A 26,287-nucleotide genomic window follows, 5' to 3' on the forward strand; every position below is an offset into this window, starting at 1 on the left:
CGTTATTAATGCAGCAGAAAGAAACCCTCGGGTTGAGTCTTGGGACTGAGCCTAACGCCGCCACTAGATGGGGAGGCGGGACAGGAAAACAAGGAAGAATGGCGCCCTCTCCAAAATGCAAGAAGGGCTTGATGTGTTTTGATGCGCGGTGTGAAGCGGCCCCGAAGCACACAGCCTCCGTTCCTTGCGTCATGTGATAAGGGCTGAATGGCAGCCAGCAGTAGTTCTCGCTAGTATAGAGGAGGAACCGTGTCTCAATCAGCGTGCGCGGCCAGGGTCCCCTTTATCTCCACACGGCAGGGAGGCGTATCCTTTCCCCCTCTGCGCTCCCCTTCACATACCACTCACACTCTGTCTGTCTGCCTCCCTCTCTCTCTCCCTCTCTCTCTCTCCCTCTTGGCTGAAGCTAAACCACAACCTGCTCCCGACGACGCCCTATCGCCCATGAGATTCCCGAGTCCACCGCGCGCCTGTTTCGCACGAGACGAAGCCGTCGGGTTCTCATTGTAACGTCAGGCTGCGCGCGCGAGCTGCCTGCCGCGTCACCTCGGCTATAACAGGGAAGGAAAAAAAAAATTAAAGAAGGAGGAGGAGGAGGAGAGAGAGGGGGGTGTTTGGCCATTCTGAATCCAGAAATAAATAACAATAATAATAAAAAAAAAAAAAAACAGCTAGTTTGGAAGACGTCTGCAGCGGGAAGGAAAAGGGATCTGCAACTGAGTAAGTCCAGTTTTGTTTTTTTTTCTCTCTTTTTCCTGTGGGTGACCTGTTTTCGGTAGCTTGTGCGGCAGCATCAGTGGGTTGGGACAGACTTGGATGACAGCGGTGGAAGGTGGATGGAAGGCTGAAAATACAAAACATATTGGCGGTGTGTGTGTGTGTGTGTGTGGCCTTCTTGGGCCATGTAAACATCTTGGACGGCGCTGAACACATTCAAGGTCTATCCCAAGAGAGGCTGCATCCTTCTGGGACAAATGATTCCAAAATTCAGAAGCAGATTCAAGGAGGATTTCTGTCATATTCCACCGTGTTTTGCTGCATGTCTTGGAAGCGCAGACGCGGCACGACAGGTGTAACGGGAAGGCATGTTTACACGAACGCCTATGACGCTCCATCATGTTATATCGATCCGCTTGTGCGAGAAAAGAGGAGTGTTTCTGGGTGCCTCTGTTGGTAAATGTTCCCGTGGCGCCAGCAAGCCGTGTGCGGCCGTCTCGGCGCAGAGGAGAGAGGCTGACTGGTTGCAGACTGTCGATGGAGGAGTGAGGAGAAAGCGAGGAGGCAGGGGGAGAAGCGGGATATCTCCGTGCGTGTGTTGTGATGGGATGCGAGCAGTCCGCGCTCCAACATGGCGCGCTCCCACATGAGCTGATAAAACCTCGGTCATTACATACTCCTGTCCGGAATTTCCACTCTCCAGCGCGGAACAGGGAGTTATGATGCTGAGCATCTTCAACGCGCTCAGGCTGCCTCCGCCATCCCGCTCTGAACGGCACGTAGACCCGTGCCTGTGTCTTTTCCTGTCACTGAACAGAACGTTGTCACTCCCATTAATTTTACTCTGTTCTTCTTAGCTGCGTTTGATCCCAGCAGGTAGAAGCCAAACCAGACAAAGCAGATTTTTTCCCCCCCCTTTGGTCCTTACCTATTGTCTCTCCCCCTGGAGTTCTCTATGTTGTGAACTAACTCTTTGTTGACAAGTACATTGTCTGTACACACAACACGCCCAGAACGTTTCTAGATCCTGGACATGCCTTATTCTACTTCATGTCCTGCGAAATACATCAATGCCTTTGTGTTCTAATAATGCCAGAGATATGTCAACTTCACTTTGAGGTTTATAGCACTTTCCCAAATGTTACTACAACACCAGGATAACTTATGTCTACTGTAGTGTGATTTTTTTTTTTTTTGACAGATATGCTTCACAAAATTAAACCGTCTTTCACTGCATTTTCAATCTGTGGCTCAATCGCAATCTTGAGAGATTGAGATTTTTGCCTGTTCGTTTGTTTTGCTCAAGTTCTGAGTGAACTTGAGCAAAACAGCATAACTGAAAGTTCAGTCAGATTACACAAAACCCTTCTGTGGACATCAAATTTCAAGGTTTGATACTGATCCTCAATTGAATCTAGGCCTGAATGTTTACACGTAGGAATGTCCAGGACATTCCCCGCCTCTCACCCGTTGACTGCTGGTGATAGGGAGCAGCCCCCCTTGCAAACCCACAAAGATAAGTGTGTCAGATAATGGGATGACGGATGGATGTTTACACATAAATATGCTTTCATCTAAACTTTCCCATTGTCCGCCTGGTTGTACGTTTATAGTCATCGTCAAGCTGGTAAATGAAGATGTTTTATTCCAGAAATGCCCTGAAAATACGCTTCATCCATCTTCCTGTCAAAGATGACTAGCTTGCTTGTCCATGCTAAAGATGCGCTGCACCATAGCATGATGTCGCCACCACCAAGTGTCAGCATGGGAGTGATTTGTTTAGATTAATGTGCAGTGTTTTACATGTTGGCCAGAAAGTTATATTTTGCTCTTATCTGAACACAACACCTTCTTCCTCATGTTTGCGGTGCCCCGTACAAACTTTAAACACTTCCTATGGCTTTGCTCCAACAGTGGCCTTCTTCTTACCACTCTAACAGAGGAAAGAATGGTTGAATAACTCTATGTTGTTGTCATGTTGACAGATTCTCCCACCTGAGCCATGGATCTCCGTTGGCCCTCCAGAGAGTTATCACAGATCTCTTGGCTGCTTCTAAGCTCTCATTGTCAAGCTTTCGGTTTGTTTAGGTGGACAGCCATTTAGTAGTTGATTTGCAGTTGTGCCATAGCCTTTCAAAGCTTGAGAATTATTTCATATCCCTACGTCAAACGTTCCTACACATTTATAGCTTACCTGTGTGCTGTGTTTCTGTGCCGTTTTAGGCCAATCTTACCAAGCAGAGTAACGACACCAGGCCTGTTCCTGCTCCTGTTTGTTGTCTGTTGTGTCATTTTATTGTATGAGCCAGACACGTTGGGTCCCCTAAAATGCCTCGGCCAGTCGGCGCTTTAGCTTGGGGGAGCTCTATATCCGGTGGGGGCTGCTCTGTGTTTTGTCAGCAACTCTCTGCAGAGCTGACAGCACTTGTCTTGTTCACCCAGTCATCATCTGGCGTCACGACTATGGCCAGTCACATTTCTGTCTCTGTGTGCCTCCATGTGCAGCTTTGTGTGTGAGTTTTAGGCAGAAGGCAGCAAAGTTGAACAAATAAGTCAAGCATGTATGGATTGTTTACGTTTTTGTGTGCTGATGGCTGCCTCCTGACCTGGCGGGCATGGTAATTGGATGGCTCTGTTTCCATCAATTTAGATTTGGGGAAATGGGCTGGTAACTGGAAGGTCACTCGCTCATATTTATGGGCTGTCAGAGGAAAAAAAAGAAAAGGTGTAAGAATGAGTTGGGTCTAAACTAAACAGCTTAGGTGAACGGTTTCTCTGTAAACTTTGAAGTTACTGCCACTGTTTTCAGTTTGATGAATTGTATTTTTAGCACCCAAGCTTTTTAATTTTAGTTGTAGAAATGTCTTTATTACTTCTTCTGTGTGATAGAAATTCTTTTTACCTACATTTTACGGGTTAATGCTTTTGGTCTACCAGCTTTACATTCCCACCTAATTTAACACGCATCTTAATTTTATAGCTAATTTTAGCAGAACTTGGTTATTTTCAGCTAACATGTGAACCAATAGTGTAGCTCTGTAAATCCACAAACTGGATGAATTAAAGTGACCAACATAGTCAGAACACTTCAAGAACCCTTTTGACTCCCCCCACTATTATTGTATTTGTCTGTGAAGCTACAGCTGGAGTACAACGCTCAGATGCAATAACTCAATACCTTCTCCACCACTGTTTGTTCAGTGTTATTTCAACTCAACATACACTCACCTGGCATTTTATTAGATAGCTATTTAGTGGCTGTTTAAAGGAAAATGGCTTATTAACTTGTTTCATGGAAGCAAACATGGTTAAGATGGAAGGAGGATTTAAATAATTGAATGCGGTGTGGTTGTTAGCTGGTCTGCCTACTATATAAACACATAGAAACTTTCTTGGGTTTACAGAGAAGGTTCCAAATATGAGAAATATCTTGTGTGAAGATGCTTTGTTGATGTCCGAGATTATTTTCAAACTGGTTTGAAATGGTAGAGCGAAAACAAAATAGAATAGGAGCCATGTTGAACCTTGAAACCGGTGGGCTACAGCAGCAGATGACCACACTGGGTAACTCTCCTTTAAGCTGAAAACAGGAAACTGGGGATGCAACTCACACAAGCCCCAACAATACCAGGATGGAAAAACGTTGCCTGGTCTGATGAGTCTCAAATCTGAAGTACAGTATGGATCCATACTTGCTACCAAGTGAAGGACATGAATATTGCTACTCCTCATTTCCATTATTTTATGGCCACAATGTACCCAATTTCTGATGGAACAATGTACCATGTCACAAAGGTAAAATTCTCTCAATTTGGTGTCTTGAACACAGCCACGTGTTCTTTGTTAATCCAATGTTTTCCAGAGTCATAGGAGTTTCATCTCAAAGAGCGATGCTTTCGTTTCAATGTTCAAACATCTTGTTAAATATATGCCAAGAACAAAGGAAGATCTGAAGGTAAAATGAGGTTAACTTAGTATCAACAAGGTGCCCCCGATTGCCCCCTCAAAAGTGGCATTTAACCATTTGGGTTGATTGTGCATGGATACATAGGTGGAGTACAGAGGACCACCCACAGACCCAGTTGGCTCCCCTCACTGACCCTGCTGTCAACAATACAGTGGTTCTAAAACTAAATCAGCAGACTGAAAGTGTTAAAAGAACAGCAAGCCTTAAAGTTTTCTGTGGAACAGTCGTCCACTGAAAGCTTCCTTGTCCAGCATTCAAAGTTGTAAAGAGCAACATTGGGCTCAGATTGTAGAGGTGTCGAATATTAATAGATAATGCACTGCTCTCCACCTTGCCCTCTCTTCCTCCATGTAATTTTACTCACTTCTTAATAATCTGTTTCCTCATTTTCTCCTGGATAGTCACTTTTTCCTCACCCTCTCTTTAACTAGTCTCCCTCACCTCACCGCACCCCCGCATGCTGCATTGTCATGACGGCTAAAGCGGGAGGGGATTTGTTTTTTTATTTTCAATCGCTTCCCTACAGATCATCTGTCTTCTCATTAACTGTCATTTTAAGCCACTAAGTCGCTTTAATCTCTGAGGGAAACATCCTCGGCCGAGTGTGTTTGTGCGCGCTGTGCTAATACGTGTGTGCTCGGGAGAAAGAGAGACTCTTGTGTCCGCTGGTCAAACCACGCGCACACCCACATTCTCATATGACGATCAGCATAGTCGTTACAAAGACTATTTCAAAAGCACCATTGATATGTGGCAAACGGGGTACAAACATATTTTTATTTGCTGTTAAGGACCTGAACCTGAAAAGAAGACGGTGAACAAATATTAAATCTCTTGTGAATGTGATAATCTTTTTTTTTTTTTCTTTGTAATTGTTTCTGTTAAATCCCAGAAGAGGTTTGCTGGGGAGATATGAGACAAACAAGCTCTCTATAAACAATTGCTAGCTGTTCTTAGAGTTTTAAGAGGGGATTGGGAGGTTGCCATAAGGGAAAGGCACATAATTAGGCTTAATGGTTCCTGCGTTAACATTGAAATGAGATGCTGCTCCAGTAATGCAACTCCATTGTCTCACAGATGTATAAAAGATGCTGACTGACCTGAGAGGCAGAGAGCAAGTATTAGGAAGCAGGAGACGGCTTACTATGAAAATCGGTTGTCTGCGAGGATAAAAGCTCCGGTGTCAGCAGGTCATGTTGGTTCTAAAGCTTTTACAAAGGTTGTTGCATTGAGACGATGGCACAAGTCAATAACTAAAGCCCATTATCCTGTTCTTTACTCATTAACAACAAGAATCCTTGTTGAGATGATGGTTGACTTTTTTTTTTTTTTGATGAACTTGCAGATGTTGATAATTGCCTGATAATTGTGAGGTGAAATAATATGACCAAAAGGCGTGCTGATGATGATGACAAGCTACGGGATTGTAGCTGCAGCTGACATGGAGAAGTCTGACAGAATTGAGGCTGCAATTTTGCACCATCAGCCCTTACAACCAACACCAGCAGGCGAGGCAGGCGAAGCGTCTTTCCCAGGGACACAAACGACAAAGTCAGGCGGACTGGGAAACCAAGCGGCAATCCACCGATTGCAGGGCGAACTCCTACTGCTGTCACCACCAAATTCTTCTGAGTTTGTTTCTGACATTTTCCTGCAAGAACTAGACTTATCTAATCTTTTCTCCCAGTTCTGATTTTCTTTTTAAGAACTATACCATTTGTAAAACCGTTTGCATTTTGTAGCCTTTGTTCAATCAAAGCATATACCTGTAACCCAGGAATGTCCAAAGTGTGGCCCGCAAGTCATTTTTGGCCCTTGTAGTGGTATGTATTGGGTCCATGGCTGTAATTCAAGAATGGGACAATTTTGTTTGGCTGAACAAATTTGTTTTGGGCAAGAATTTCACTAACAGATCTAAAATTGTGTTAAAATAGAAAATGTCAAGTACAACACAAGATATTAATCTTTTATTAAGCCAAAGCGTCCAACAATTTTTAACAAACGTGAGACCCTGTTTGTGGTTAGCTCTCTGAAGATCTTTTCTACAAAAATCAAACTAACTTATTATGTTGAATAAAAATATTTGGAGACCAGTCAGCTGTTTTTGCCACTCACTAAAATGATTTCTGGTGTAATTAAGGCTAAATTAAAGGATTTTTTTTCTTAAAAAAATCTGAACTTTACTGCATAAAAGAACTCATCACTAGATGTCTTCACAGACTGAAAACAGTAGTTTTTAGTTTGGTTATAAGATGAACAACAGAAGACGTGTAATATTTTACCTTCGGATCAAGACAGATTTCAACCACTGAGCACTGAATGGTGCATCTCATAATTGTGAACACCTGGTTCAAATTTGTTTCGCATCCATATCCTCCAAAATATTTCCTCTATTAACAATACCATTATGCAGCCCACTCCCTACTCCACATTGACATAAATCTACACAATGGCGTAGCTCAGAGACAAAGCTTTGCTTTATTCTGTAGAAATAAATCTAAGAGCCATTCCTTAAATGCAAATTGCCCGTTTGCACTGATTTGTAACAACATAAGCATGGGCCAAAGGGGAGTGAACAAGTCAGGCCTTTAATCACATGTTAAAAAGATCCGTGTTGAATTTTTTTCTACGTTGCCAGAGTGATGAGTGTAGCCTCAGCAATAAATCTCTGAATAGGTCACAAGTTGAGTGCTTTTTAAGTTAACGCTGTGGAAAAGTGGAGCTAAGAAATATTCTGCATATTTTTGAAAACTGATTTCAAAATCTTACAAGGTGTCAATGTCGTCTTACCTGTGATAAATCCCAAGAGCAATGGGAAGCTAAGAGGTAGTTAGAGTCTAACAGTAGTTTTAGTAGATTTTAAATATCTTGTAAAACTGATAATATTCCTATTTATGCAATACAACTCAATATTGGCACATATTAATCTATAGTTTTACGATTCAAGTAATTGATTTCCTCCCATTGAACAACATTAATATTTTACAGTAAAGGTATGCTGGGTGAGGCTAACGGCTTTATCCCCCTGCTAGTTGTGAATCAACAGTTCACTACAAGTGCAGGTATTCTTTCATGCAATGGAATTGAAAATGTGAGCAGTGTATATGTAGCATGGGCTGTTCCAGGGGTCAGTTGTGGCAACTCTACTGACCCCTGGATCTGACGTGGTCGCTGGTTGAGGTAATGTTTGTTCAGCTCTGCAGGGGTTTCGGGCGGCAGGTCGAGGGCTGCTGGCTTTGGGATGGCAGCAGGTCCAAACGTCGGTTGCCCGTGCCGTCAGTGTCCCCTGCACTGCTGCATGTTGTGTCCATGACTGTGAATGTGAGAGGCAACTTCCTGACATGAGTATTGTGGTGATACCAGCCTCCTATCCCCTCTGTGACGCTGATTACCGGTTTTCTGCAGGCTGCTTCTTCCTCCAATTCTGTACACACTTGAGCACACACACACATGCAAGACACATGCATAGCAGACACATTTTGTTGTTCATATCTTGTTATTGTTTTCCTATCTTTGTTTTTGTCTTGTCGGTATTTTCAGTATCATGTAATGAAAGTCAGGGGAATGCCAGATTTCTCCCTCTAGTAGAAGGCAGCCAGACCCACCACAATGTTTGCCTAAACTACAAGTACAGGTCACAGAGAGAAGTTCCTGCGATTTACCAGGTCTTGTAGTTGTTTGAAAATGATCCTAATCTAACACTGAAGCTATTTGGCAGAGAGAACAGCGGCCATCTTTAAGGTCTTGTGATAAATGTAGATGTATTTTATCTAAAAATAATACCTCACTGACTGCATTTTCCGTTCGAGTCTCTCACTACTCTGAGGATATTGTGTGTGTGTTTTTTATACACCCAATAAAATATGACATTCATCTACTAATTTGACAAAAAAATCTGATCTGAAGTCATCAGAGCTATCCTTTTAAAGCATCGAACTACATCAGTTTTAAGTCAAAAGCTGACAAAAATCGGGTATAGTTGGGGGTCTTATGTAGCAGATATTCCTGAAATTTTGTTTGCCAGAAAGACAACAATAGCCTTGTCAGAGAAAGTAAAATGAGAGTTCCTCTTGTCTTAACAAATAGAAGATGTGAACTGTTCATGGCGTGTCTTTTGATCCATCCATCCATTTTCTTTCACTCTTGTCCCTCAGTGGGGTCGGGAGGGTTGCTGGTGCCCATCTCCAGCTAACGTTCCGGGCGAGAGGCGGGGTCACCCTGGACAGGTCACCAGTCTGTCGCAGGGCAACACAGAGACACACAGGACAAACAACCATGCACACACACACACACACTCACACCTAGGGGCAATTTGGAAACGCCAATTAACCTGACAGTCATGTTTTTGGACTGTGGGAGGAAACCGGAGTACCCGGAGAAAACCCATGCATGCACAGGGAGAACATGCAAACTCCATGCAGAAAGACTGGGGCTGGGAATCGAACCCAGAACATTTGTGCTGCAAGGCAACAGCTCTACCAACTGCGCCACTGTGCAGCCCTCGTGTCTTTTGATTTCCCAAGAAATTGATAGAGGTCATATTGATGCAACAAAATGCCAGGCGCTGTATTGCAATACGGAGTTGGCAAAGTAAGATGTTAGCAGCGCTTCTTGGTCGTCTTGATCCCACCGCCCCTCGTCACAACTCCGCCCTGCATTTCTCAATCGGCGCGTGGTTTCCCATTTGTCCTCACGACGTGCATGTTAAACAGTGCCTCATTTGTGCTTTCGACATGGATGTCGCGCAGCGCTGTCCTCCTCTGACTGCCGCAGCGGCGGAGCCGTTATTTACTGCTGACCTGAAAGAAGGGAACTAGTTTTACCCCGTGACCCCTGGAAGACTTAACATGTGACCTCAGCGGACTTCCTTTGGTTTTTATTGGCACCGCAGTGTTTACGTTTGGCACAGTTTGTGTTGTGCCTCAGAGAGGAGGCTGCCGAGTGTGCATGTGTGGTGGCGACGAGGTCACCGTGTGGGTGTTTGGCCTGAGACGAGAGCTTGGTTGGAGTTTGGGGTGGGTGGGGGGGAAAGGCACAGATATTGTTGTGCGTGTCCTCTTGTGGCCTGAAGGAAGGAAGTCGACGACGTGAACAGCAGTGAGGAGAAAGAAGTGCCACTTCAATAATGAGAGTGTGAAGTGATTTGAGATTAACTTCCTTTCTGAGTACCTGATCTTTTTTTAATCCAGGCCTGGATTGTTAAACTAATCAGTCAGACTTTTAAAGTAATATATGTCCTGAAAAAAAATGATATATATATTCATTTTTAAAGCTGCTCCTTTATCAGATTAGTTTTGAGACTGCTTGAAAGCCTGTTAAAAGGTTCCTGTTGCTGTGAGTTTGAACGCAAATGAACGCCTCTTCGCCACTCAGACAGCACAAATTAATTTATGGAAATAGTTTAAAGGTGTTTATGTTTCGACATATCATAAGTGGGATCGTTAAAAGCTGTTTTCTAGTTCATTAGCTGCAGTGTTTTCTGTGAAATGGAGCCGCACCATGAGAACTATAGCTGAACTACGTTGCCGATTTTAATTGGTTTGTAAGGGTGTAACTGGTTATTAATCGATTTAAAGTCATAAAAAATATGCAGCTCAGTTCAACTTAATGTTGCCACGATGTAAGATGGAGTTATTCCTGCCTGTTATAATTTAATGCAGTTAATTTTTTTGTAATTTTCTTTCGAGGCTATTACGTAATTGTTTTGGTTTGGGTTTTTTCATGAAAACACTCATTACCATTAGACATAGATACTGTTTCTTTCAGGTTTCTAATGTAAACCCATTCTTGTTTATTAAGGCCTGAAAGTAATCTCAAAGCATTCGATACCCAAATTAATACCGCCAATGGTTTTAGAGGCTTCATGACTGCTTACATACAATTGGATCACAGCAATTTTGGCAAAACTTTTGTTTTCTATCCTCTGAATATCCAATAATAATTCTGACAACGCATGTAACAAATCTGGCCTGTGAAGTTTCCAAACCAGCAGCACAAATTAAAAGGCCTCTGCTCCTCCATAATCAGCATCAGTCTTACTGGGGGAGGCAAAAACATTATTAGTATTTTTCACCAGCCTGTCGGCAACTTGACATTGTTTCAAGTCAGTGGTTCTTTATTAAAAGCGTTCACCCTTTAGAGTTCAAGTTACTTGAACCTGCGGCATCCATGTTTGAACACATCGAGGAGCACAAAATCCATTATTATTATTATTATTATTATGATTTTACACGTAAGACTAGAATATTCCCATCGGGCCGATCATATGCATATGACTTTTTTTGTAGAAGTAGCTGTAAAATAGATATTAGATCAGCTCAGGCATTTTAAAGTAAGATGTTTAGTCACTGATAATCAACAGATGCCAGGAAACAACATGAATAAGTCTAAAAGGAATCTGTGATTAAGACGACTGCTGTAATGTGTCACTAAAGATAATTATATGTGAAACGGACAATGTGAGCCGTCTTATGTTGGTATGCCATGTTCTCGCTGACCTTTATGCACTCAGACTGTGCTACGTCAATAATTGATGCAACGCTTCTGAACTAACTTCTGTGTCAAAATAACTTTAATAATCAGCTTTCTTTTTACAAAAGCAAACGGTTACACTTAAAAGCAAGATGTTTCTGTCACATGAAATAAAATATGTCGGTTATAAATGTTGCAGGGAAATTGCAGCTGTTATGTTTTGGCTGCACCCTGCCAGTTCCTGTTAGAAAACATTGCGTCTGTAAACCGTAAAGCTTGTTTGTCTTCAGATCTGCGTCGTGTTCTCAATCAGTGACGGGCAGCGTGCATTATTAACTATGTAGCTTCGTGGGCACCAAGTTAATTTCTTTGAGGGGATCCAGTGGAGTTGCACAGGGCAAAAGTGTACGCCGGAGCCAGAAGATTATAAGCAAAATGTGGTTAGAAAACATGATGGTGCACTTTGCAGCCAGTTAATGTGTTCCTGGAAACGCTGCGACTGCAGAGCACCCAGCAGAAAGCGAGGATGACTGTGTCTTACCGGCTTAGGCTGTTGCACACCTGCTTTGTCATACTGCCAGAAACAAATGTTTAAAACCCCGCTGGCCGTTAAAGATCACATCCGTTTCCAGCTTTTTCTTGATCGACATTTGGATCGCTTACATTTATCTGATTCAATACGTCATTGTACCCCGTCTGTAAGTGACTTCCTGCCTCCCTCGTCATCTTCCTTTTACTGTGACAAATGTAATTACTCTCCTAACTATGCCACAAAGCTTTTCCCTCCGTGTGTGTAGTTTGTGTAAGAGGCAGCAGAACACGAGGCTGCATTTTTACGTCAAGGATTTTAAAATTTGTCACATCAGTCACGGAGCTTGGACAAACGCTACCAAATCTTGAATTTTGCTTAAAACAAAATGGAAACAATCAACAAAAATCAGGCCATGATCAGCTGTGTTTTAGAATACGCACTAAATGGACGCTTTATTTGATACGCCTGTTCACCTGCTCAATGAATCCAGGCATTGAACTGCAGGAAGGTTTGCTGAAGTTCAAACCCGGCATTGAAAGGGGGAAGAAAGGAGATAAAGGTTACTTTAAATATGTCATTAATTTGAATGCCCATAAAGTGATCTAATGGGACTTTTACACATAAATGTCTCTTAATGATGTTCAGAGAAAAACATAGAAGCCAGCAGCTGTGTAGATGGAAAGGCCTTTTTTTAATGTCAGAGGTCAGGTGAAAATGGGATAACTGTGACAAGATGACAAAAAGGCAACAGTAGCTTAACACTCTTTACAACAAAAACTTGTGGAGTACCATATCTGAACATACGAGATTGCTAATTGTTTAGATACTATATCTGTGAGGTATTTGGGAATTCTTACTTTTTAATGGAGAATAAATGTTCCAGAAAGTAAGATAAAAAAAAAATAAAAATCTGTGTTGTTTCAATGCCAAAATAGGTGACGTCAACCAGAATCAACTTTTTGATTAAATCCTTGTTATCAAGGCCGTTATCGTGAATTTTTATGTAGTTATAATGTGGGGTCCATATTTACTAAGGATCCGAAACATAAAGACATTATCAGTACTTGAATTATTTATCACCAGTCTTATTATTATCGCAACATTCACCATAGCAATCACATTTCTTCCTCCTAACACGCAGCCCTGGTACTAGGCATGCTTATGCTTTTATAACCACAGTGAACAGGGTCCAACCCTTTTCTTGCTCGGTTTGCCAAACCAAGTACCAGGTGAGTTTGAGACTCGCTGTTCTCTTAACTCCTGGGCCCATACTGGACGATAACATATGAAGACTCCTGAATTTCTGTTGTAGATTTTTGGTTTTTGTTCGGCACTGCAGGATCATCAGCGACCCGTCACCCTCTGAAACCTTCCTGGTGACTCTGGGGACTCCTGCCTTCAGAGTGACTTCTGAGTTGCTGGATTTGCCGGTCTAACACAAATCTGTTTTCGAACCTAACTTACTGCCAACTATACGCTGTCCATCAGTTCTTTTTTTTTTCTTCGTGATGCTTGTTCATCCACTGATTCATAGAAAATTTAACAACGTCGTAAGCATAGTCATATTCAGCTGAAACGTGTGTAATAAAATCAATACAGTCATCCAGAATTCTTGATGGTTAAGGAAATTACAATAATGAGCTGTGAATGTTAGCATCCGCCGGCTGCATGCCTGATGACCCCAGGCTGAAATCAATGGCGGTCCATGTCGATCAGTGCAGTGTGCAGCTTCTGTGCACCAGTTTCTGTGTGCAATGTGGCAAAGTTAGCAGAACAACCAAAGATGTGAATATAATTTCAAACAGGACTTCTGCGCAGCAGGTCAGGGGGACACATGTAGGCAATGGGAGGACAATCCGATCACAGACTGTGCTTCTGACAACTACCAGTGAGCCTATTTATTATTTCAGAAGCAGGCTTTTTTTTTCCCCATGAGGGGAAATGGTCTGGAACATCACTTGAAAACTTTAGCGAGTTTTTTACGCATTTGGGCATGCAAGAAAGTCTTCACAGATGACACTGGCTTTACTTCTAATAATAATAATGACAGGTTCAGATAAGCGGTAAATATTTTTAACATTAGTTCTAGGTTATTTTATTTTTTACGGTTCTGGTCTATCATGTCAAACATTTTCTTTATGCGGAGAATTTCCACATGCTTTCCTCCCATGTGCTTTCATTCCTCCTGATTTTGCTTGATTGGCTTGACGGGTCAAATGTGAAAAAAAAACACAGAAAAAAATCCAGGAAGTATAATATGACTGTGTTTATGTGTGTGCTTGAGGGATTGATCAGATGATTGCGGTTCTCTCTCTTTTTTTTTTTTTCCCCGAAGCATCTCCATGTGATGCTGATGGAAAAACAGTCTGTTTGTTGAGGTCACTCATATGATTGCTGTACAGGAGTGTGAAGAGTCCTATAACCCCCATGTTTGAGACCACTGGAGGTTCAGAAGACTCCAGTTCACACCGGAGCTGACATGAGAGCTGTCGACTCTGTGTGTTTTCGGCCCTCGTAATAAGCTCCGCGAATTAGTGACAGCTAATTCGCACTGTGACAGTGGGAGTCTTGCCACCCAACAGGAGCGGTGACACCGCTTCTGCACGTGTTTTGCACCGAAGCATGTCGGGTTTTAGGCGGTCGGAGTCACGCAGAGTTGTTCCGTCGTTGCTCGTTTGAGAGAGTTTGATTTAAAGAAGGGAGGAAAACCAAAGCTTCCCTTCCAATCATCCCTTTCCAGCAATGAAAGCATTGCTTTGTTGCAAAAATCACCTCCAATCTGTGAAAAAAGCTATCATTTACACAATCTCAAAATAGTTTTCCCAGTTTTTTTTTTTTTTTTTTCCTCAAGCGAGAGAGAGGCAGCCTCCAGACAGAGTGGGAGAACTCAATATCTTCTCCTGAGGTTGCAGCTATTGATAATTTGACACCGACTCAGTAAATTAGACTTGTTAACCATCCCCATCACTGGGCTACATTGATTTCCACATTTAAGTTGTGCTGTACCGGGTGTATTTTCATGGCTTAATCTTAAGTATCTCTTCGTTAGGCAATTATCTTTAGCTTTGCTGATGCTACGTTTGAGTGTATGAAAACTGATGTTATCAATCTGAAATATTTGCAGTTGCTTTTACACATCAACTTATAATAGATGCAAGTTTTCAAATTATTTTTCTTAAAGAAGTTTAAGCAGTTTTATTTTTTTCCGTGAACAATCACTTTGTCTTATATAATGGGCGGTATTTTATTATTTATTTACAAAGATTTAATTGTATTCTGTTCATAAGAGTGCCATTCTGCTCCAATTCTGCTGACAAAAACTGAACGTATCTGGGTTGTAACTAAAGAAATGTCAATGGATATTTTTGGCAGATACCAAATCTCATGTTTAGAGGGATAAATATAGGCATGCTTTGCATACATTCCACTCACAGTGTCCCATTCAGAGAGGGGAGGGAGGAGAGAGAGAGAGAGATTGTGTCTTCTCTCTCACACAACACGCTTGGCCGGTTAATACTTTGTTTTCACTTCTTATCTTGAGATGCACTGATCCGAACTCTCTGATCTCTTTTGACTTGCTGATACCTATTTTGGTAAATTCTCGTTTCTCTCCAGTAATTATTTCATTTATAAATTTCAAAATAGTCTGCCTTGTCTTGCATTCATTTTAGTAAAAGAGGCACTGTCACACTGTGTGAGAGAGAAGAATCAGTTAGTGTAAAATAGGGCTTTACAATTATTTTTTCAGAAAGCAATATGAATACAGAACTGACATTTTTAACTATCTTTATCTTTTATTAACAATAACACACTGTTATTGTTAATAACAAAATATCCATATGCAAAATATCCAAACCGCCATGGCTGTTGTTAAGCAAACTCAGAATGAGAAATCAGATCAACTTTGCTGAAAGTTAATATTATCTTCTAAAAGTCTCTTTGCTTGAAAGAAGCCATTTGAATGAAAAGATAATAATAAAATTATCTTTTATTTATTAAAAGATAATTTTAATAAACTTTTAACTCTTTATCAAGAGTTAAAAGTTTCCTTTTAACTCTTGTCATTTCTAGATGCAGCACTCTAGAAATAACAAACTAGCTAACTTTCAATTTTCTTTATTCATTAAGAATATCAACAATGAAATAAAAAAGGTGTGCCAATCAAATTTTTAATTTTGTAAACCTTTGACCTGCAGATTTTTTTGTTTTTTTCTGAACTAAAATATCACAAGAAATAAGAGCAATATTCAAAGCATTTATTTTCTACCATTCCTACCATGAGTGGTCGTTAATTGTTCAAGTTTGGAGCAGAGAGGCAGCATCATTTGGCATGCGAGCGATCCCAGTAAAGCTGTGATTTACTGGGATCTAGTAAAACCTTGTTTTACTGGGATTGCTCACGCTCAAAGACAAACAAATTAGAGCTGAAATTTAAACCAAATAAAGACAAGTTAGAGTTGACATTTAAAACTCTCTTTGCCTCTTTTATTTGTAATTTAAAGTGCTTAGCATTAGTAACTGTAAACATTTGCCTTTGTGTGTGTTGCCAGTGCAGAATTAAGACCCCCGATATTAACTCTGAGTTTTAGAGCAGCTATTATTACCATTAGAACAGCCTCTGTGTATTCTTTAGAGAATCTAGATCCTTACCTTATAAATTATAATTATACTTCCAGTTTCTTTGGTTTGGAGTTATTCTTAAAGTGATGCTTTATTGAGCATAGAGCAATATAAGATCCAGCCCTTCAGGAGTTTTAGAAATTACTATTTGAAATATAAACAGTTAGATTGTTTCTTACATTCATATTCAAAATGTTGATGTTAATACTATAAAACCGTGGTGGTTTTTTTGTTGGGTTTTTTTTAATGTGGCTGATCTAAATTACCGGTCTCGTTGTCGTGTGCTTTTTTTGTTGCTATTCGAAAGCCTTCTTCCAAAGGAAATATCGCATTTAATAACTATTCCTGAAGTCTGCGACCTGTCATTCGAATAATCGTAACATGAGCCTTTAGTGGAGACTTATTATGACTATTACTATCGCTCAGCATCCCGTCTCAGTAGGGCAACAGTCACAGTCGTTCCACTCTGGCTTTAAATCTTGCTTCCGTCCATCCTCCATCCTGGATCTCTGGTCTGGAACCCATTAGAGCAGGAATCTCCAGCAGCGCCATGATTCCACATTAGCATTGCCTACCCTGTCTCACCCTGACAGGAAAGAGACACTGCCTTAGTGCCAAATAGACCAAATATTTCACTTCAGTCACTGGGAAGTCGTTGGAAAAGTGCAGGTTTGTTGAGCGAACGCTCCTCTGGAAGAGAACTAAGAGAACTGCTCACCAAAGGGCGCCGAATGTAATCGTGGGGTTCCAAATATCTCCTGCTAAATCTGTCTTAATTTTTTTTCCTCAGGATGGCAGAGGTGTCACAAGAGGAGAGACTCCAGGTCATCGCTGTAAGTTATATCCACATGCAGACACACACGAACACACTGCCTGTTTCTTCCCAGCTCTTGCAGGCTGCACATCAGGCAGGCCACACGGTCGGACGGCTGTAGAGACAACAAATCATCGCTGCCTGTCGAGGTCTGATAGGATGACTTAATGACTCAACCTTTTAGAGCCCATCTTCTCCACCCATTAGTAGGCATCCAAAGCTAATGGTGTAGATACAGCTCGCTCCTTTTTTTTTTTTTTTTTTTTTTTTTTTTTGCTGTCTAACTCCTGGTATCTCACTCAGCTGTCCAATGACTGTTTCTTTTCTGCTGTGTTAAAACAAAACAAACCAAAGAAATACAGATAAGAAATGCATTTTTTTTTTTTTTATCAAGAAAATCATGCCTGTAGTGTTTCTAAAACGCCAGGTGTTTTTAGAGGAATTCTTTCCTGGCTGAATGATTTGTGCACCGCTTTGTATCGCACAAACTTCCAGAAATGCAAGCTGATAAGTCCAGTTTTTTTTTAAGCGTCTGGCTGGAGAAAAGCAATGCATATTTTCCACCCTGCAATTCTAGGAATTATTAATGAATTCAAGGATTTCCAGAATTTTCCTGACTCTCTAATCATCAGTGTTAACTTCATGTGGAGTTGTGTGCAAGAAATCCAAATCCTTCCTTTGAGTGACATTACAAAAGGCTCTCTTGTTTCAACTTTTTTTTTTTTTTTTGCAAGAATACGATTATGCATCTAGCAGTGTGTTTCTGTATTTTATAAAATAGTCAAAATATATGATTCTGTTCTTTTCCACTCGGTGCAGGTAGTTGCAGTCTGTCTCACCATTTTTAAACGCAGCACATATCGCCATATTAGTCAATATCTTTCCAGTCAAATCGTAACTTGTTACATAAATAGTCCGAATCGGCATAGTGTCATACAACAATCGTTTTTCTATTGTTTCTGAGGGTCAATCGGCGTTTTGCTGGATGAACTCATTTGTTTGTAGGCGGGGATTTACGCCTTGCACTGTTGGCTGTGACTCATTTTATTTTTTTAATTTTTTTTTTTATTTCTCAAAATGAAATCATTTTACAGGTTTCCATCAGGGAAAAGCAGGAAAAAAAACACGCTCACACACATACCTCGAAGCCAGCCGGTTTCTATTCCCTCAAGACCCGAACCTTGAGAGAATCCAGCTGCCTAATAAAAACCAAACGGCTGTCAACCTGTTGGAGACGCGCCGCAAAACTTAACACGAGCACTTTGCAGACTGGCATCCAAAGCCGGCCAGAGGCATAAGTAAGCCCCAAGGCGGCAGGGACCCCGAAGACCAGTTTGAACTCTCACACAGGGGACATCTTTGTGAAGTTAACTTTAAAATGTGCTCAGTTGTTTTCTTATTTAAAAAGTTTATTTTTATTTATCTATTTTTTTTATTAGTTTATATGAATGAATGTAACCTTTAAATCTCGCAAGATGTATTCTGCTTAGAGTCCTGTCTGACCGCGGGCCAGCGCTCCTCGTGCGAACAGTCGTTAAAAGCAATTGTCGGTAAAAATAAGTCGTCTCGATAATGTTGCCGGTGATGCTGCGCTCATTTTTAGTTGGTTCAAACCTCTGTGGCTCGGTTTGTGAGGGATCTTGTGTCTGTGTGTGGCGACAGGAGAAGAGGAAGAAGCAGACAGAGATTGAAAACAAGAGGAGGCAGCTCGATGACGACCGACGGCAACTTCAGCATCTCAAGGTATACAGTAATGCGCTTTCTTTCTTCCACTTGTCTGTATGTTTTTTACGTTTATACCTCGGCGAGGACAATCCTTTGGGGAGACGAATGCTACTCGGTTGGTGAGGCTGTCTTCTGTCGTCACTGCACCGAAATCTTCACCTGCTTACATTTTTGGCTCCTTGTCTTCTTTATAGACTTAGACTTAAACTTCGACATATTTTAATGTCATTGCGCAAAGAAACATAAGTAAAACTGGCAATGAAACGTCATCGCTTGGCCCCAAGAGCACACACCAAAACACAAGTGTGCCTATAATTAAATAATAAAAATGTAAATGTAAATTTCTTTATGAAAATGTGGTGAAATTTTCATTAAAAGAAAAATAAAAAATACCAAAGGAACTTGGCTTAATAACTACACGTCATAGTTACAACAGAAATGTCTGACTTTTTACGTCGGCAGCCGCTCAAAAACTCCATTTTGTTTTTCAAAATGTTAAAACAGAAGGAGAACTGATTAAAACAATACCCTGGAGAAATACTCGCACCCCTTGTACTTTTCACATTTTGTAGCTTTAATGTATTTTCAGTGAGGTTTCATCTGACAAACTAAAAAAAAATGTAGTGCATAATTTTGAAATGAAGACAATACATTTAATTTTTTTTTTTGCACACCAATTAAAATCTGAGAAGTGTCCCTGCTGAACAGAAGCATCACATGTTTGAAACATCTTGAGAAACGCTGCGATAAAACGCCGGGGCCGACCAAAGGCAGGATCGCAATGCGCATTCTGACAGAAGGCACGGTTTTAACGTTGTTTGAAAAGTACTTGAGCTCTCCACTGATGAAATCCAAATCTGTGTCATCTGCACCCCCTCACGCCTCTCTCTGGGCAGAACTTGAAGCAGGATCACTGCCGGGCAGGCCTCCGTTTTTCTTTTTTTTTTTTTTTTAGAATCATGCTCTGTGTGAGCGCTGCTATACACCCACACAACATTAAACTCTCCAATGTTGCAGCCCAACACAGTGAGATACTCCCTCACCGCCGCTGTCATGGAATGTTCAGAATGGACCGCAGATAACGCCATCAGCTCCTCCACATGCTGTTTATGCGCGCGCACACACACACACACACACACGCGCACTTATTATATCTAAACCAAGGCTATTGTCAGTGTATGTGTCAGCGCTATCTACGCTTATTTCGTCCTGGGACAGTTCAGCAGCTTAAAGATGGGAGCAAAAGGTCGAGGTTCGTGTGCGCCTGTGCGGGCGTTTGGTGTTTGTAAAAAGTAATCGTGACCTGCGCCGTTACCCCTGCGCTCTCGCACTTTTTCTATTTTCAGAGTAAACCATTGTGAGGGTGTAGCTGTACATGCGTGCGCTTGTTTCTGTGTGCATGCCTCATAACGAGAAAAAAGGCACAAAAGAAAACACAGAACCTCCAGACAATGCAGTGAGCTTTGGCAAAGGAAACAGATTTTTGTCCCACTCCCAGCAACAGGAAACTGTTCTTACACCCACCGCACCCCCGTTTTCGTCTCACACGCAGAGTCTCACGCACACGCCGACACAAACAGGCGTAAAGGGGATAAGGGAGAAGTGTAATCACACTGAGGAGTAGCATGGGAAGACTCTTTCTGCACTGTGTGTGTCTCTTTTTTGTACACAGGCTGCATTAATATGGAAAAGTGAAAAATTACCTCATTCAACAAACTAGTTAGTGTACCACCCCCATGATTGAATCACTTTACTAATCTAGCCTCATGCATACAGGGATTCATTTCTTGCAGTGAAGATGAAATTCTAAGACGATGAAAAGACATTAGATTAATGCTGATGTTAAGCATTCGATGTTTGTCAAAATAAATCTTGATTTTCACCAGCTGAAGCCGTTATTGTGAATATGTCATGTTCTAGACAAACATAACTGTATAAAAGTGCACACATAATATCTTTACTAGTTTTACAACTAATGCTGGGTCATGTAAAATTAAAGAAGAAAGGGAAAGCATTAAGAAAAGTATTTCCTGTTTTGATAGGGCAACTTTTCTCTGTACAAGGCAGCACATTACTAAATCTCACTTATTAAAACTTACTAAGATTAATCCTGTCCTGGTTATTCTACATAAAGCTACGAGGAAGTACTAAAATGTTTTCCCTAAAATGCACAATTCTTTATTTTTTACTTATCGCCATGTTGAAAATAACAGCGAAAGATTCAGATACAACACGGGCAGTCAACACATCATTTTGCTACTTTATGAAAAAAGTCATCAAAAAAGTCAAACATATATCCATTCATTTGTGCATCATCTAATAGCCCTTTTTATTCCAGGGTTGTGGAGAGGTCAGACTGGATGAAACAGGCTGACTCTTTTGAAATGGGCTTGTGCTAGAAAGCTTCCCAATTTCTCCACGTTTTCCCTCAGAAGAGTTGTCAAATATTCATCAGTCGTTTGTCAGGAGCCAACCGTTAGGTATTGCAACAAGGTGGAGGTAATTGGGAACTACAGTTGCATAAAATCGCAGGGAGGCACACAGTGGGCTGTCTGCAGAGTCAATAGCTGAAGCCTTCCAAACTTTAGGAACAGTGCGTACAGAGCTTTTGTGGGATGGGTTTCAGTGGCCGGACAGCTGCTCCCAAGCATTGCGTCACCAAAGTAAAGTGCCACATGTAGTGATGTAACAGAGTAGTGGAGACGTGTTCTCTGGCGAGAAAAAGTTACTCTCTGTTTGGAAGATATGAGGGACATATGAGGGTTTGGCAGCTATCCAGGAAACAGCTTTTCTCTGAGATTCAGTGTGCGGGGTTGTTGTTCAGGAGCGGTGCTCAGTTCCTTTAATTGCAAAGAAAGAAACTCTTAATGTTGTAGCACTCCAAGACATTTTGGTCGATTTCATGCTCTTCAGTCTGTGGGAACAGTTTCAGAACGGGCCCCTGTGGTTCCGACATGACTGTGACAAAGTAACGTTCCTAAATTTGTGAATGGGCGAGTTTGCTTTTGATGTACTTGACTGACCTGCACAAGGCTGCACAAAAGGGCTGAGATTGCAAGCTGGACCTTCAGGTCCAACATCAGTGTCTGACCTCAGCAATGTACATCTGAGGTCAGAGCTATCAAAAATTCCCCTAAGCACACTTTCAAACTTTGTAAACTCCCTTCCCGGAACAGTTGAAGCTGTTGCAATTGCGAAGGGTGGGCCAACAGTAATTTAAACCCTATGGATTAGGAATGGGACGTCATTAAAGTTGGTGTGACCAAATACTTTTGAGACTCCGACTCCTCTGCTTGTACATTGTTTACTTTCAGATGTATACCGAAAAAAAAAAAAAAGTTCAAAAACGGTTTCAAACATTTCACTGAACTCCTATTAAATTGAACAACAGACTTCGTTTCGGTAAATTTGAGTGGCGAAAGACATAAAATGACTCCTGAAGCGAGACTCTGCTGTCTACAGCTGCTCGTTTCATTTGGATGCGCGCACCGGCCTGACGCGCGTCTGCCTGTGTGCACCCTGTGTCCCAGTTCCGCCCTTTGTCTGCTACGTTAGCAGCTTTTACTGTGAGGAACAATAGAACGAGACGTAGCTTCAGCACTCCGGCTTTACGACTTTTTCACGCAGCCCGGTGTGTGTGTTTGTGTGTGTGTGTGTGTGTGTGTGTGTGTGTGTGTGTGTGTGTGTGTGTGTGGGGGGGTGTGCGTGCGTGTGTGCGTGTGTGTGTGTGTGTGTGTCTGTGTGTGTGCGTGTGCGCGCGCGTGCTTGGGTATGCATGAGTGAGCCAGTTAAGTGATGTCAGGCGTTAGAGTAGTAGGGTGTGGCGAGAGAACAAAACTGAGAGACAGCGAGGGAGAGAGAGAGAGAGAGAGATGGAGGGTGGGGTGAGTAGGGGGTTGGATTCAGTGCCCAGGAGACCATGCAGGGCCGGGGAATGAGGAGTGTTGAATTACACCGTGAGACTGTGTGCTGTAAAGCTCTGGGGCAGCTGAGTGTCTGAACCTGGATTACACAGTGGAGAAAGTGAGACAGAGAAACTAACAGGTTGAAAAGAGCAGGGGGGCGAACCAAAATATTTCCAACTTCATCCAGGTTCATGGACGTTTTACGCCTCCAGGAGAGAAACGGGCCGGGGTCAAGTCAGAGAGGGAGGAGTGAGGAAAAAAAAAAAAAATAGGGGAAGTTTAGTGTTGAAATTCACGTTGCATCATTGCAGAAGAATTCACACCGAGCTTACAAGAGAGAAAGTTATTTTTTCATTTAGCTTCTTTGTTTTTCAGTTTTATTGCTATTATTATTTTTTTCTTTTTTGTGTGTCTGATCTAACAGCTGCAAGCAAGGCACTGTTATATTTACCTCAAAGCATGTCAAGTATTCGCTTTGATATGAACTTCTCCACATGAGGGTGTTGTCAGGATAAGAATACCTGGTTAGAAACCGAGGGGGGGAGAAATGAGCGCAGTGCAAACAGCACGCGGGCAAGAGTCGGTCGTAAATAAAGTGTAAGAATAAAGCTGGTTTGTTTTCACTCCACTGACCCAGCTACTTTTTCAGTCCCATGCTCAGTTAAGTTTATTAGCAGAATTGCATGTTCGATGCTGGCAGCCTCCGTCCAATATGGCCAGGCGCCACATTTTCTCAAACTGGCGAGGCTGTTGGGTTGCAGTTCAAGAGTTCGACTGAATCCCCTGAGTGGCACCAGTCAGCAGACGAGTCGGACAGAGAAGAATCTGGTCTTAGATTAACTAAGGGGCTTGTTGCTGTGTCTCGGTGAAAGCGACACTAATCCCACCTGTACTAAAAGGCTCACAGGCTCGTCTGACAGCAACAGTGTGAGTCACTCAGGTGCTCGTAACAAGCACACGATGCAGTGCCCTGCGAAAGTAACTCATACCTCGTTCACATTTTCACATATTGTATCGCATTCACGAACTCCAACGTGTTTTATTTGTGTGAGTTTCTGCGATATACCAACACGAAGTAATGTGGAATTTGCTACAATTACAGCTGCAAGTGAGTTTTGCTCTTCTGGAGACAAAAAAACGTTTCTGACTCAAGCTGAGTCAGAATATACGGGATAGGGAAGTAAACGTTAATTTTTATGCCTTGGCCAAATCTCGATTGAATTCAAAGCTGGGCTGTAACTAGCTCATTCTAACACGTAAAAACGGTCCGATCTAAAATCTCTACTTGCAGCAGTGGTTGTGTGTTTAAGAGTTGTTGCACTGTGGGTCTTGCTTGAGGATTTTTGTGCATTTAGCTCCATTTATCATCACATCGACTCTGACCTGCTTCCAAAAAAAACCCCATTTATAAGCAAAAGCATCCAGTCGTTTAAAGACGAGCAAAATTCTTGGGCACAATCCTCATCAGGTTATCTTTATTAGATTATGCCGATTAGCATATATCTCCCATCAGACACACACTTTAGTAAGATACCATCTCGCTCTGAGCACACGGGCAGACTACGGAGCTGCTTCTGCCGTCTCTTCTTTGCAGTAGATCAGGCTCTCTCTCCAATCCCACATCACCCCTTTATGAGTCACACCGGTTCCAGGTTTATGACTAGACTTCAAGGTTGACCGGGGCATAAAATTGCCGAATTGACTTAAGACCCCTCCATTCCGGGATCTTTTAGTTTGCAAAGCATAATAAACGCGTGTAGAAACTCCAAATGGTTGTTGATAACTTTTCTGCCACATATACAGTTTTTGCATAATGCATGGTCTCATCTAAACAGAGCACCGTCCTCCATGTCTTTGCTTTGTCCCCTGGATGGTTCGTTGCAAACTGCAAACAGGCCAGATTTTTTTATAGTGTATGTCTAATAGTTGTCCTGTGGACAGATTCCTCCACCTGAGCTGCAGACCTCTGCACCTCATCTAAAGCTACCACTGGGGTTCTGTTGGTTGCTTCCCTCTCCCTGCTTGTAAATGTAGGACAATGTCTTAGTAGGTGTGTGGTTCTTTCAACTGAAATAACTAAGTAAATACAGTTTGTTTATATAGCATTCTTGATGGATAGAAGAGTACAACATTTTTACAGTAGCAAAAAGATAAAATACCATAAAAATGATGAAAATAACAGACATAAATTACTCAAAAAACCAATCATACAGACTAAACACAATAAAGTACAGAAAACAATCGAATTGAATCTCTAGCTGTATGCTTGTCTGACTAAAAGCGCTTTCAGCTGCTTTTTATGTAAAACAATATCGCTTGTGCAGCAACTGAATAGAGGAAGTGCATTCTCAAGTCCAACACGCGATACACAAGTCCAAGAGCAGGAGTACTGTTCCGATAATTCAGAAAAATACTGAGGAGTTTGGATATATAAGAATTGAAAAAGTGGAAGAAAAATGTTAAATTAATTGTGAAAACGACTGACAACCTGTTCAAGGTTGAGATATTGCTTTGCATCATAAGCCGTTAAACGACACAACTTTATCCCTGACCCATCTGCTGCGTTTCTTGGTCTTCGTGTCGCCGTTTGTTCACGACTGCTCCCTAAAAACCCCTGAGGCTTTCACAGAACAGCTGGATTTATACTGAGATTAAAATACGCACTGGTGGATGCTGTTCACCAAGTAGTTGACTTCTGAAAACAATTGGTTGCACTGGAAGTTATTTAGAAGTGTCAGACTGTCCAGACAAAAAAGTTAGATAATTATTGGCTTCATTTTGTTCATTTTTCTACATAAAAATACAAATTGTTCCTTGTTTAGAGGTATCTTGTAAGGTGGTTTCCATATACAAAAAAAAAAAAAATCTAGTCAAGATCGCCAATCAAGGGCAGACAGAGAATCTCCATTATTCTTTTTTTAATGTCATCGTAAAAAAAACACACACACACACATACAATCACATTTCACTGTTTTGTGTTTACTTGCAGTCAAAGTCACTGAGGGAGCGCTGGTTGCTAGATGGAGCTCCAGCAGAAGAGGAGACGCAGAGGCGTCTGCAGGAGGACGAGATGAAGACCAAGCTTCTGGAACAGGTCATCCTCAGGTGAGCATCTGTTTGAAACCCAAAAAAAATTGAAAAACAAAAAGTAAAGTTTGACTTGGAGTGAAAGTGTTAAAAGTAAACGTTTGTGATTTTTGTGTGCGTGCGCACGCGTGTGTTTGTGTGTGCGTGCGTGCGTGTGCATGTGTGTGTGTGTGTGTGTGTGTGTGTTTGTGTTTCTGAGCCAGGCTGGAGCAAGAAATTGAAGAGCTGGAGACAGGCGTGCCAGCTAATAAAGGTGTGGCCAAAGAAAATGGTGAGTTCTGTGTCCATGGCAACACAGCTGCAACACTTGACACGAAGAGAAAGTCACCTAATAATAGCTCCACAGATTATTAAAACGGTATATCCTCTTTCGCCTCGTGTCTCTCCACCTTATCCTGATCACCTTCTCCCCTCGTTTGTCCTCTCTCCTATGCTCTGGCGCTCCCTGT

At 41.8% G+C, this 26,287-nt stretch overlaps 1 protein-coding gene across 2 annotated transcripts in view; it reads left to right on the forward strand.

Annotated features, from left to right (window-relative positions):
* The window catches only part of palm1b (paralemmin 1b), a 31,877-nt gene continuing 5,590 nt past the window's right edge, over positions 1 to 26,287 (forward strand). Inside the window, exons 1-5 of one of the 2 annotated variants that reach the window (XM_008399174.2) lie at positions 1 to 720; positions 17,098 to 17,140; positions 18,784 to 18,864; positions 25,741 to 25,856; positions 26,042 to 26,109. In XM_008399174.2, coding sequence (XP_008397396.1) covers positions 17,099 to 17,140; positions 18,784 to 18,864; positions 25,741 to 25,856; positions 26,042 to 26,109 — 307 coding nt within the window. In that variant the 5' untranslated portion in view covers positions 1 to 720; position 17,098. Of the gene's footprint in view, positions 721 to 15,888; positions 16,977 to 17,097; positions 17,141 to 18,783; positions 18,865 to 25,740; positions 25,857 to 26,041; positions 26,110 to 26,287 lie in introns of those variants that run through there. The other variant, XM_017302521.1, reaches the window with a different exon arrangement.

This window comes from Poecilia reticulata, linkage group LG22 (genome assembly GCF_000633615.1).
Source record: "Poecilia reticulata strain Guanapo linkage group LG22, Guppy_female_1.0+MT, whole genome shotgun sequence".
Classification (NCBI taxonomy): Eukaryota; Metazoa; Chordata; class Actinopteri; order Cyprinodontiformes; family Poeciliidae; genus Poecilia; species Poecilia reticulata.